Below are 12,886 nucleotides of genomic sequence, written 5' to 3'. Positions count from 1 at the left end.
GTATTTCCACTGTATGTTTAATAAAATGTAATAATGGCTCTTTTATTTGAGGTCTTTGTCTTTAAAATTAAGTTTTAAAATGTCTAAATAAACACCTCTGGGACGCGGTCACTTTAAGGACCTTTGCGCTAACCGGAAGCAGTACTGTCTTCATAAAAGAGTATTTCTACCAGGTCCCGTGTGCATGTCAGCAGTATTTCAGATCACTCTTGTACATTTCTTATAGCTTGATAGTTAATTTAAGTGCATACACGACGCTCAGTTAAAACGATGGCCCATTATGAAGAAGTAAACGTGCGGGGCTATGACGAGTTCTGTAAGGCTGTGTCTGGAAGAGCAGGGAAAGATATTTTTGCTTATTTCTCTGGTGATAAAGACGCACAAGGGAAGAGCTGGTGTCCAGACTGTGTAAAAGGTAAATCTATATGATGTTTTTTTTTTTTTTGACGATTTGACAATGTTTTTTCATGCTTTTACTTTACTGATTCATGGTGAAGTGATGTGTGCAGGATGTGCATCATGTAGAAAACTTGTTTGTTTTGTAGTGAGATGGGTATTCGTCTGGATCTTTATAGGCTCACTTATTATTCCATGCATTATGTGGTGCATTGCCAATGATTTAAAACAATGTTTTCTTCTCACCCTTCTTTAGCCGAGCCAATTGTAAGAGGAGAGCTGTCTCATCTTCCTGACGGCTCTGTTTTTATCTACTGCCAAGTTGGAGAAAGAGCCTAGTCAGTATACTGTTTTATATTCATTCAGAAAATGGTGTAGAAAGTGTTCCTCACATCAGCACCTTGCACCCTACTGGTGACAAATCATGCCCTAAAACAAACAAACACAGTCAATATGTAAGAGCTGTGAGTAAAATTATATAAGCATGTTGAGAGGTTTTTAAAAAAAAATCATAACCTCAGAAAGTATGCAAAAAAGGCAATTAATTGGAGAGGACTGCACTCTTTACACATGGTTTAAGTGTAATACTCTTAGTGATTTAGGCCTCATGTGTCTTTTAAAGTTTTAATCTGATGATGTTAGCTGAACAGTGCATTTCATTTGAGCTTACTTGCTTTCAAAACAGTTTGAAATTGGAAGATAAGAAGTTATTTGTAGTCCTGATTTTGCAAGATAGTTTCTTTAATTGAAAAATAACATAATTTTTTATTAACTTACTTACGTTTACACTTTTTTTCATGCAGCCAGAATGCTCTGCACCCAGTGTGTTAAGTGTTTGATACATATTGTATATAAAATACCAACCCTGATGGAGCACACAAATATAAAAGTTATTTCAGAGCAGCTTTCTAATTTTATCTCAAATAGAACTGCATTGTGGTATTTACACCAATAACTGTTTATCTGCATGCAAACAGATTTAACTTAACATACCACACATTCTAAATTAAATCCTCTTTATAAGTCTGCTCTTTTGTTAATTGTTTTGATAAACTATATCAGCTGCCTTTTTTTTTTCTTTTTCTTTTTTTCCACAATTCAGTTGGAAGGATCCTAGCAATGACTTCAAGAAGACACTGAAGCTGAGTGGAGTTCCCACTCTGCTGCGATATGGAACGGTAAGAATAACTATAATAACAGCAATAACTGTTATGCATTACTGTATCCTTAAAAGTGATTGGATAAAAAAAATCTTGTTTTCGTTTGTCAAGCTATGGTATCAAGCTATAATCAGTCAGTCCCTTCTAAAATGGTGCATTTGAAAAAGCATGTTTTATTACGATGGATACATGTCCGCTTAAAACCCAACCTGTCATCTGTTTTCAGCCTCAGAAGTTGGTGGAGGAGGAGTGCTTCAAAGCTGATCTTGTGAAGATGATGTTCACTGAAGACTGAGAGATCCTGCCTCATCCACATCGGTCATAATCATTCAAGATTCCTTAACCAGTCGATGTAATCACCATTCAGTTTCAACACTATTGATAACCATACTGTACATCCGAGGTACATTTCTTAATGTAGTTTAAGTCATATCAGCCACTGCGTACGTTTCCAACCATACTAACAGTTCTTCTTTGTAAGGTTTGTGACATGGCTGTTTAATCTAATCAGTGCTGGATAATCTGAAGACAATCTCATGACATTAACGTGATTCACGCTGCTTATTCTTGTTGCTCTATATGCGCTTTAACTTAAATTCTGTATTGTCATTTCAGTTTGATACATTTCTTTGAAATATATTTAATGATTACACAACAGCTGATTTAGAAAATGTCTTTTTTTATAGTGTCACTTACTGATTTGTGTTTCCTTGCAATGGGACTCAAATAAAATTATACTTGATGATGAAAACTTTTGCACGAGGAGAACATTTTTTTTGTAATATTTTATTCAATACATTTTTGAATATGTTTTTGACCTTTGCCAGATCGTTTTCCATGCAGGTGAAGTCGTGCCAAAAATCCCCTTTCTACTCTAAGTGCCCCTAATTCTGCAGTCTCTTGGCGGGTAACAAAACAGCAGAAATATAGATCACTCAGCAAGTAACAAACAGTTGGATGTTTAGGTTTTAATTTTCAGAACGATGTGTGAGTTTAACACTAGCTTTTACATTCATCAGCTCTTCCCAGGTTCAGGGGTAACTTACAGGAAGGACTTGTTACATTTTTACTTTTGAAACTCTGAAATCAAATTGTGGTTTAATGTTCAATCTGCAAAGAAATGTATTTGAAAACGGGACATTTCAATTCACATAGCCTACATTGATCACAGGTTTTATATTGTAATAGAAAACAATAACAAACTACACAATTTAGGTTCCTGATTTGTAACGATTGGGAGGAATGTCAAGGTGGCTTTTTTTGTTCAGAAAATATCTTATTTTAAACGTCAAATAAGAGTAATTTCATGAAGCGATGAAAATTGTTGCAACTCAAGTAGTTTAAGTGTGTGGCCACTAGGTGGCAGCAAATCCATAGGAATAGTCATTTTTGAGAAATACCCTTTTTAAATGTGCTTAATTTAATTTAGCGTTGTCTATCAAAGTTTGTTATATAATCACATACCGACTAAGCAATTGATTAAAATTGAGTTTAGAATTTAAATCTAGCATTCAGGTGCTTTAATTTGAAAATCTGTTCAGTTTTAGGAAATAAAACATTAAATTCAGCCATTGAATGAATACAGCTGTATTAAAACGAAAACAAAACATACTTAAAAATCCTGATAAAGTCAAATGTTTGTGATAAGAATCAGAGATGCAATGATTAAAGAGCATTAACTGAGGGTAAAAGAGCGCAACCGCGGCTGCAGTCGGGGCGATAAAGCGGAGCGCATTCCTGCACAGCGCTCACACCGGAGCACGAGCCGCGGTGGACAAACACAGACCGCAACGCCTCACAGGGGCCGGGAGCTCACCTCAAACCTCAGCTTGGAGGTGCAGGAAGTGCCGGGTTTTTGGCCTGAACAGTGTGGTGTACATGTACAACAGCCTCAGCTGAAGGTACCGTTGTGTGTGTAAGAGGACTGTACGCTGCCATGTCGGAGTTTCTGGTGGGTCTACTCGGGGAGCGGCTCGTCAACAGCGAGAAAGCCGAGGTGGACGTGCAGTCGCTGGGCACCAAGCTGTCCCTGGTCGGGCTCTTTTTCGGATGTAGCTTGAACGCACCGTGCAAGCAGTTCAACGGCAGCCTGTGCGAGTTTTACAGCAGGTTTAAAAAGACGTCTGAGCACAAGGACAAATTGGAGATCGTCTTCATCTCGTCTGATCAGGACCAGAAACACTGGCAAGACTTTTTGCAGGAGATGCCATGGCCTGCGTTACCTTTCAAAGACAGACACAAAAAGGTAAGATAGGCTGTGGGGATGAATCAGTGCTCGTTCACTGGAGATGTTTTGTCTGTGTGTTTAGTGGGCTGGAAACCACCAGAGAACCCCCTGTAGGTCTTGTATGCTTCCCCTGTCAGTGTACAGGTGTAAATATTTTCATTTGGGTCATTTAATCATCTACAATAAACATTCTTCTAGCTTGATAAACTAACTACTAACTCACATCAGCTGGACTTCTGTCATTCCTAAATAAACTGCCTCTGAAACAACTAGTCTATCCTAAACACACACACACACACACACACACACACACACACACACACGCTCGGCTAAATACAGTCAATATAATGTATTCTCTTTATTTCACATAAACCAATACAAAACGATTTTGTGAAATGCCATTCTTGATAGCATAGAGAAGCTATAAAGATTTCTATGAGAAATGCATCTTGATAATCCTGTTCACATCATGCAGCCAGTGTGGGGAACCATTTCAACATTAAACTTAACTTAATCAACATAATCCAAATATGGCAGAGCACACATTCCTCACTTATTAACAGGAAAGGAAGCTTTCCCCCCCTCCTTTTTCTCTTTCCACTGACATGTGACCAATACATTTTTTTGGTAACATATTGCCCTTAACATCTGAGAGCCAGGTCATTGTTGCATGTATTGCATGTAGCTGTGTGCAGCCTGCTCAGTGAAGGCCTTTATTGTGCACACACATCCGCAGATTTATCTGGTTAAATACATTACATACATTTAAGAGCGTATAGTTCACTGCGTTAAATTCTATTTTCCATTTTTTTGTCTATTTTGTAAAGCTTTAGATGGCTTTGAATTATTTCCATTTTATTATATATTCTTTGAACACTTGGTGTACATGTTTGCTTTGCAGAAGACTAGACAAAGAAGATAAATTTACTTGAGGTTGTTGATAAATTATATTAAGTTGCATCATTTTCCTCTTTATAATTTGACCGTAATCTCCTTTTTTTTTTTTATTGCTCAGCTCATTTCACTTTTATGCCAAATAATGTATTCTGTTGGTCACTTGAACTGCCTTAAACACACAAACATCCAGTGGATTGAATTTCTACTTTAATGCAAAATATAAATTGCATGCTTTCGAGAATTCCTCTACCAGTTGGTGATTTTTGCAGATGTGTAAACATGAAGTGATGTCTTGTCAAACAAAATTAAGCAAAATCACGTTGCATATTGTTTGCGTTTGCCACATGATGTGAGCGGGCCATCCCAGCTTTCTGCCTGCACAAGCCTCTCTCTTTTTTATAATTTAATTATCTTATTTTATGTGCCAATGATGCTGTGGACTCCTTTCTGTTCATGTGTGTATGCTTGTCAGCGAAGGCTGATTTTATTAGCAAAGAAAAAGTGGATGAAATTATATAAATAATAGTAAAGAGAAATGTGACCTCTTGCTATAGTAGATGAACACTAAAAATATCCTTCAATGGATATAATAAGATATAATATTTGATAGAAAATAATATTAACAAAACAAGATATGTATGTATATATAAATGTTCTAACCATAGCCCACATCTGTTATTCTTCAACAAGGTTTCATCTTTGTGCAGCCCCTTACCCCCCCTAACTGCTCTTTGTGTAGGTGAGGCATGACTTGAGCTGAATCATTGTCTCGTAAATTCTTCAGATGGCCAATGATGATTTCTGTTTCACCTCATAATGAAGACCAGGCGTGAATGAGGCTTGGTGACGACAGGCAGCTTGGGGGTTGTCCTGTTGTTGTCTGGGGCGGAGCACATCCACCGTGCCACAGTGCAGCGTTATTGTGTTCGAAAAATACTGCTGGAAAAATGTCTGTGGCCGGATTATAATAACCATCGTTGCTGCTCCTGTTGGTGGTCTGCTGGCCTTATGAGAATAGAAAAACACAGGCTGTGTGTGTGTGTGTGTGTGTGTGTGTTTGTGTGTGTGCATGTGCATGCGTGTTTTGCTTTTGCAGAGGCCTGCAGTACTGGTTCAGTCTGGGCATCTTTCAGCCTTCGGCCTATTTTCTTTTTACCATTATAAATTTAAACCATCTGTAGGATAAACCAGTGTTTTATACATGTGACGCCCCAGATGCACGCAGAGCGCCATGATGCTTCTCATTATCCACTCATTTCTGATTATTTTATGTTGGCACCTAATTATTTTATTCAGGACGGTGAACAACTTGTGTCCACTTACTCTGCAACATGTTTATTATTTTTCTCCGATAGACCTGTTTATATAATGTTATAGTCGTAATTAAGGGAGCTGATTTCCCTTTTTGTCCTCTAGATATTCTTGGTTTGAACAGCCACTAATAATTGATTTGTCCATCAACACAAACATTTATAGGATGAGAATGAAAAGTCATAGTGATTTTTCATGTAAAAATGAATGTGCTTGTCCCAGCTTCATTGTCCTGTATGATAATTAACGATAGGCTATCTTTGGGTTTTGGACGTTTGGCTGCTGTTGATGTCAAATTGTGCTGTGAGAATTTCTGATTCATTTGCTTTCTATATTTTTGACAATCACTGAGTAATTGAAAAAATATTCTGCAACTAATCACAGATGAATTGTTGGTGAAAGCAGCTGTTAATTGCAGTTGTAATTAGTTGCCTATTGTGTGGTTATTGATGTGTTCTGATGGAACGCAAGGTGGTCAATTCAGGACAGAAATGCACACAATTTAATTTCCCGGTTAGCATTACAAGAATGTGACGTTCATATTTTTGCAAATCAGAAGGTGTGAAGTTAGCTGCTGATTTAAATTGGACGACATGAATTTGCACATTTGGCTGTGAATAACAAGACATGCGGCTGAGTCGAGTCCATGCTGGTCTAAATGTGAACGTTTTCAGAGGATCGTTCTGTAAGGAGCCTATATGCGGTGAGTCATGCTGACACAGTGGTCGGCTGTGTTGATGTAGTGTGGACGTTGTGGCTCTGCAGAGACTAAGTGGCCCTCTCACCTCTCTTCTCTCAGGCTGCAGGCCGAGCTAATCTCCTGAACGATGCAATTTCTCCTCAATCATGTCTTTCAGAGCCTCTCCCTCCGACTTAGGATCCCCGACTGTACCTCCTCCTCCTGCTCCTCTGACCAGGAGAGCTCTCCCTCACTGCAGACTGTCCTCTTTTCTTTTCTCTCAGGAGGTATACAGGCCTTCCCGTCGCAGGAAATGTTTATTATTCAATCAAGCATGGATAATATTCTTGATTAAACACAGAGAGAAGGAAAAGTTGCTGCCTTTCCTTTTTTTAATCTGTCCTTTTGAAAATAGTTGGAAAGTATTCTGTAGTTCTTTGGAAGTATTATAGCCAACATAAACAGACTTCAAAGTGTAATTACTCTTTATATCCTGTCCAATGGAATTAATTTAGCTATTTCTTTCTTAGCATGTGACTTTGTAATGGAATGAAAAGTGTCAGAAGTCTTTCTAACTTCATATGTTCTTCCCTAAAGGTGGTTGTATCTCACTCAAACTCTTTGTAAATGGACGTCTCATCGTTGTCCAGCTGCAGCCAGCTGTCTGCCTGTCTGCTTGGCTGGCTGGCTGAAGTGCTGGCTGGCACTGCCTTACATGGACTTGTTGCAGCAGAGTTTGGTGTAAATCAATGAAAGCCTTGGCCGGTGCTATGTGAAAGTCAGACTCGACCAAAGTAGGGTGGGGGGGGGGAGAGAGCAAGCTCCTGCTGGACTCTTCAGGAGGGAGGAATCTCAGTAAGAGACAGGCCTCTTGAATTCAAGTCCTCCTGGTCGAGCGATCTGCATTGCAGCCGGCCCCCCCAGAGGCAGTACGCCCGCTCACTCGGCTGGCAGCCAGGGTCTGAGTTTGCAAAGGGGGCTTCGTAGAGGGGCTGAGTTCAACTTTCATCAGTATGTCACTGATCTGTTGAAAACTGCAGCGTGCCTCGTCTCTTGGTGACTGCAGAAATGACTTGAAAAGAGGCCTGAACCGTTTTATCTGCAGGTGGTGATCCCCCCCCCCCCCCCCCTCTTAATCAGTCACTGTTGCACTTGCCTTTTGAAGGCCTGTTTTGTTGGAAGTTCTTCTTTTGTTGTGTTCACTCACACACATTGTGGGCTAATATAACGTCAACAGATTGAGACTTTTTTTTTTTTTCTTTCAAGCTTGTGTGATGTGGAACATCTGTAATTAATAGTTAAAAGGATTAATTGTAAGATTTAGAGAGGATGTGTTCATCGACAGTTTCCTCTGTACTGCAGCTCATGGGAACAAACGCCATGCGTGTTATGAGCAGGAAATCAAACTGGGGTCTTTGGAATCGGCCAAAGCAATAAAACAATTCTTGAAAAAGAATTCACAATCTGTGAGATGAAAAGGCTAAAAATGAACCCTGAATGTTAGGCTAATTAAGGACAATTTATGCAGAGTGGAAAAACTTTATACCTCAACGATGGACACTACAAGAACAAGGGTTAACGTGTGTGGTTTGAAATGTCCTTCTACCCCGAAGAAAGCTGTGAACCTGAAACAGTGGCACTCACTTGTTTTAGATTCCTAACTCTGATCAAAGCCCAACATGGTTTAATAAGAAGCTTATTACAAAGTTAGCTCTGGGATTATTGGGGGAGAAGAATAAAAGCTAATCCGAAAGCATTTGACCCCAGCAGATTAAATGAGTAATGCAGTCCCAGAGTGACAGTTATCCGAAAGTTTCCTGACGTTTGAGCTCGTGAGGAGGTTTGATGTACAGTTTGAAGGATGTCCAGTAAAGGATGACAAATCCAGGAGAAATGTCTCATTGAGTCTTTTTGTTTCCGTTTGAACACAAATATATAAAACGTCTATAAACTTAAACAACGCGAACACGGGTCGCCAAATATTTAAAGGTTCTAATTCTAATAAAACAGGAAGGGCTTGGAGAGTTAAAGTGTATTATCATCTCTTGATTTTTGTCTTCTATTTTTATTCGGTGGGTTTATTTTTTTAAACCGTCAAGATTACTTTTGTAAATAATTAGCTTCCTGATACTGCCTTACCAACCTTGGATTAAAGTCTCAATAAACATGTCCTCGTAGAAACTGGTCTTTTGATTTAGGTTTGAGGTTGCCCGCCTGGCTGCATTGCTGTGGTTTCTGTGACTTCATTGTCGTGCAGCTGTGAGGACTTGTTGCAGTGGGCCATGTTTGACAAAAGCTTATGTGAAGAATGTGGGCACACACACACACACTTACACACCTGCTCCACTAAAGCCAGTCATAGCCAGAGGATATGGGAACAGTGTGTGTTGGTGATGGCTCGGGATACTTGGCAATGCCAACTGTTACAAGCTTGTGTTACTGTCCCCTCTCACTGCCCATTGTGTCCACTTTACTGGGAGATGTCTTATATTGTGAGTGGTGACAATGGAGATCTAATCACAGGTGAAGTTCAGAGGCTTAGGTAACCCAAGTGAGAGTTTAGTGAACAGTCGGACTGTGTGTCTTGTAAATCTAATTCCCACTCGCAACTCTATATGTTTTTACTTCTCTTATCATTGAAAGAAAACACACAATAGTTGTTAGGCTACGACCTCTGTCCACGATCCACAAAACCGCTGACATGATACTCTGAGATTGACTTTTCCTCTTTGTCCTCGTGCTTTCCAGCTGGACTCTGCTCCTGAACTCTGTGTGGTTTTCAGTCACGACTTTCCACAGCAGAGTGACGTTAAAGGTAATAGGCATGGCTAATGTGTTCACCACCACGTCTGCAGTAGCTCTCAACGAGAACAACAGATGATTCATCCGCTTGCGTACATTATCCCCAACCAGTCTCAATTGTCACATACTTAGCAGTGAAATCATCCAAACCAGTGTGGCATAAAGTTCAGCACGCTGCCGCTTGATGTAGTTTTGAATTCCACTGATGGCAGGAAAGCAGCTTAGACCAAGCTTCTTTCCACGGAAAAAGCTGATGGTTAGTTTAATTCATAAATCCACCATTATCCCCTGTGTATTTTTTTTTCTACGCTACTGTATCAGGAAGATTTGTACGTCCTTTTCTCTGAGCTGAGATCAGTTCACGGACGGTTTGTTGTGCCTGGACCCTCCCCCACTCAATCCTCCGGTCTCTAATTGCCCCACACCGCAGCTCAGCAGCCCCTTCCAACATAATAACAGCATAGCCGCCCCAGGGGCATCCTGCCATCCAGAGCTGTCTTTCGTCCTCCTTTTGTTATCTCTCTGAGATTGAATGTTGGCTCTTTGTGATTGCATAGTTTCCCCCTCGTCATCCCTACTGATCGTATTTCTGAAGCTAAATGAAAAGGGACAGAATGATTGATACGTGCTTTAGACTGTCTACACTCTCTGCAAATTTTAATCCTTATCACCGACCCTCCCTGAAACCTATCTCCTTCCAGATATCTCCCCTATCACTTCTGCAGCAGCGCTGATTTGATGTAAATTTATTCATGGTACGAAGATTTCTGGCATGACAAGTTTCCCCTCGGATGATAACCCTTTCCCTTCCCTGTGACCAGCACCCTGCTCATCCGGTAGAATAGCCATTTTCTATAACTCCTCCTCTCTGTGGTTTTTTTTAAATCCAAGTGTAAGTGCTTCCGCAGCTCCTTTCTAAAACCGAGCTTGCTGTAGAAAGAGAGCCGGTATCTCAGCATGTAGCGTGGCACACTGGCACCTTCCTGCTGTCTTGCGTACAATTTCACTGTTGCATGTGGCGAAAGGATTTCTATCTTACAACTGTCAAGCATGCACTCTTAACAACACAGGGGAAAAAGTAGCTTGACTTTTCCGACCTCCATTCCTTTTTATGCAACGTTGATCCTAAGTTAGCTTATTTTGTCTTAGATTGTTTTGTAACTATGGAGCTGTAAATAAGTGATAAACAGTCCACATAGTAAGCTTCTGGATAAATAGTTGTAAAGACTAAAGACGTGAATAAGCGGTTTAAATATTTACCTTAACACAATAAATAAACACTATAATTAGCCAAAAATTATTGATAAATAAAGTTCGGTAAAGGCTTCCAGGTAGAAATGAACTTAAATGTCAAAAAGTTCCTGTATATGATAAAAAAAATATCCACTTTGTCATTTATAACACAACAGGTACATACAGGGAAAGCTACCTGAAAAGGATGTAGTGGTATTTCAGACACAAAAAAAGACTGGGTACATGTATTGCTCTGCTTTGAGGACAAAGCTAAATGGAAGTCCATGCCTCAGGCTAACAGAGTATACTGTATGTGGATGGAGAAAATGCTTCACGTTCGGGTTTGTGGAGCCTCTAAATGCTGCATGACAGAGGACTCGCCCACATCTTAAGAATTTAAAAATATATACTGAGAAACACAAGGCCAAGGCAGTGAATCTTATTGTCTGCTACTGTAATCTCAGTGTGGGATTTTAATAATGTTGATGGATTTGTGAGACAACTATGTGATTTTTCCATATCTAAACCCGAAGAAATAATGGAGAGGGACGACCATCTTCTCGGGTTGTTTTGTATCACAGCTGTGCTTAAAGACTGTGGGAAAAAACTCTAGTGGTAGAAGATTAATGAAGAGTGGTAAAGAGAGTTATAAAGATGTGATGCATGCATTATTAAACCTGTGCTCAAAATAATTATTTTACTTTGACATCTGCTGGTTAAAAAAAAAAAAAGTCATTTTAAGAATGTTTTCTTTTTGTGTCAAGATCTAGAAAAGAAGACTCAGCACTGCACAATATCTATACCAGAAAGATTAAGCTACATTGTGTGGCCAGTTAGCCTAGCTTAACATAAACTCAGAACAAGTAGGTAACATCAAAGGTGTTGTCCCAAAGGAAACCAAAGTAGCGGCCACTAAGTAAATGTTATATTTCATCTCACATCTGTACTGTGATGTGCCTTTTTGCATACTATACAAAAAAGCACACGTTTGTATTCATATAAATATGGCCCTCTTGTTAGTGAGGTGACAGCTAAGGTTAGCTCACTGCCTGCATGCTCTACATAGCTTTTTATTCACCCGATATTTAAAGGTATCTTTATTTTTACTCAAAGTAGACGGAATGTTTTCTTTGCACACCTTTTTTAAGAGTTTAACTTACTTAGTCCATCTTTCTGACGTTTGCAGGTTGCTTTTTTTTCAACACTGTCCCCGCTTGGGAGTCTAGCAATATCACCAAATTTCTTTTAATTATCTTCTTTGTTCGTGTACACGCACCAAAACTTTCAAGGTGTTCATGCAAACTTAAACCTTAAATATTTCTGATTAGCTGGTTATGATTTATGGCTAGTCCTCATTACACTACTCAGATGCTACATTTAAAGAAAGCTGTTTATCTCCTACATGACAATGAGCCGGCTGGGCATATACTGTATCACGTCTTTAAGAATGCCTTCCATAACACTGAAGCAGCAAGTTAAGAGTTTGAACAGTTGCTGACAGAATGAAGATTTCGTAGTACATTTAAATATACATATTTTCCTAAAACAGCAACTCAGGCAGACTCAAGAACTGTGTATAATTTAAATGCTGTCCCCGCTAAGTTGGCGCATTGCATTCAGAAAGATGGAGAAAACCTGAAGAGAGTCTGGCTGTAGCACATCTCATGGCCTTTAGTATGCTCATTATTTTTGTAATAACCAGAGAGTCACTTGGAATCATTTCGATGCGTGACCCAATTCCTGCTTCTCCAGGCGATTGCACACGAAAATAAGCATTTTGTGAATCTGGATACTTTTAATATGTCATTATTTGTATTATTTATCTACAATTTAAACGTGATGTGCAGCCAGGTTCCCTGAGTTAGTTCTGCCTGCGTGATTTGACATCACTGCATCTACACACTCCCCACATAATTGCTCATTATTGGACAAATGAATATATTGATACTCGCAAGTTGGTAGCAGCCATCAGGCACGTCAAAGTCACATGATCTTTGGAATATATTTGTGAGAAATTATTCAAGGTCACTGCTGGGCAAGCTAATGTGGAAAGCTAATCATGTCACTTCAGGCTTGCCTGTAAATAAATCCATGCTGTTGCATTATCAGGAAAGAGGAGAAGATTGCAGCGAGTTTAATTGTTTCCTGCAGAGTGTAAACTATTTACTGGCAAAATAATAT

At 39.4% G+C, this 12,886-nt stretch overlaps 2 protein-coding genes across 2 annotated transcripts in view; both read left to right on the top strand.

Moving 5' to 3' along the window:
- The first annotated feature begins 134 nt into the window (after window positions 1-134).
- On the top strand, window positions 135-2,307 carry txndc17 (thioredoxin domain containing 17). Its single transcript, XM_079354803.1, has 4 exons — window positions 135-415; window positions 653-734; window positions 1,499-1,574; window positions 1,783-2,307. The coding sequence occupies exons 1-4, from the start codon at window positions 271-273 to the stop codon at window positions 1,849-1,851; spliced, it is 372 nt and encodes a 123-aa protein (XP_079210929.1). The 5' UTR covers window positions 135-270; the 3' UTR covers window positions 1,852-2,307.
- Window positions 2,308-3,283: 976 nt separating this feature from the next.
- Window positions 3,284-12,886, top strand: part of nxn (nucleoredoxin) — a 50,228-nt gene continuing 40,625 nt past the window's right edge. The window contains exon 1 of the mRNA XM_079354624.1: window positions 3,284-3,801. Within this exon, the coding sequence (XP_079210750.1) occupies window positions 3,493-3,801 (309 nt within the window). The 5' untranslated portion in view covers window positions 3,284-3,492. The remainder of the gene's footprint in view (window positions 3,802-12,886) is intronic.

This window comes from Symphodus melops (genome assembly GCF_947650265.1).
Source record: "Symphodus melops genome assembly, chromosome: 10".
Lineage (NCBI taxonomy): Eukaryota > Metazoa > Chordata > Actinopteri > Labriformes > Labridae > Symphodus > Symphodus melops.
This window is presented reverse-complemented; position numbering and strand designations above follow the sequence as displayed.

Excerpts from the sequence above, each read along its gene's own strand:
- txndc17 (XM_079354803.1), top strand. The coding sequence starts at position 271 with ATGGCCCATTATGAAGAAGTAAACGTGCGGGGCTATGACGAGTTCTGT. Across the intron at positions 416-652 it reads GTGTCCAGACTGTGTAAAAG|CCGAGCCAATTGTAAGAGGA; the intron begins GTAAATCTATAT and ends ACCCTTCTTTAG. Across the intron at positions 1,575-1,782 it reads CTCTGCTGCGATATGGAACG|CCTCAGAAGTTGGTGGAGGA; the intron begins GTAAGAATAACT and ends ATCTGTTTTCAG.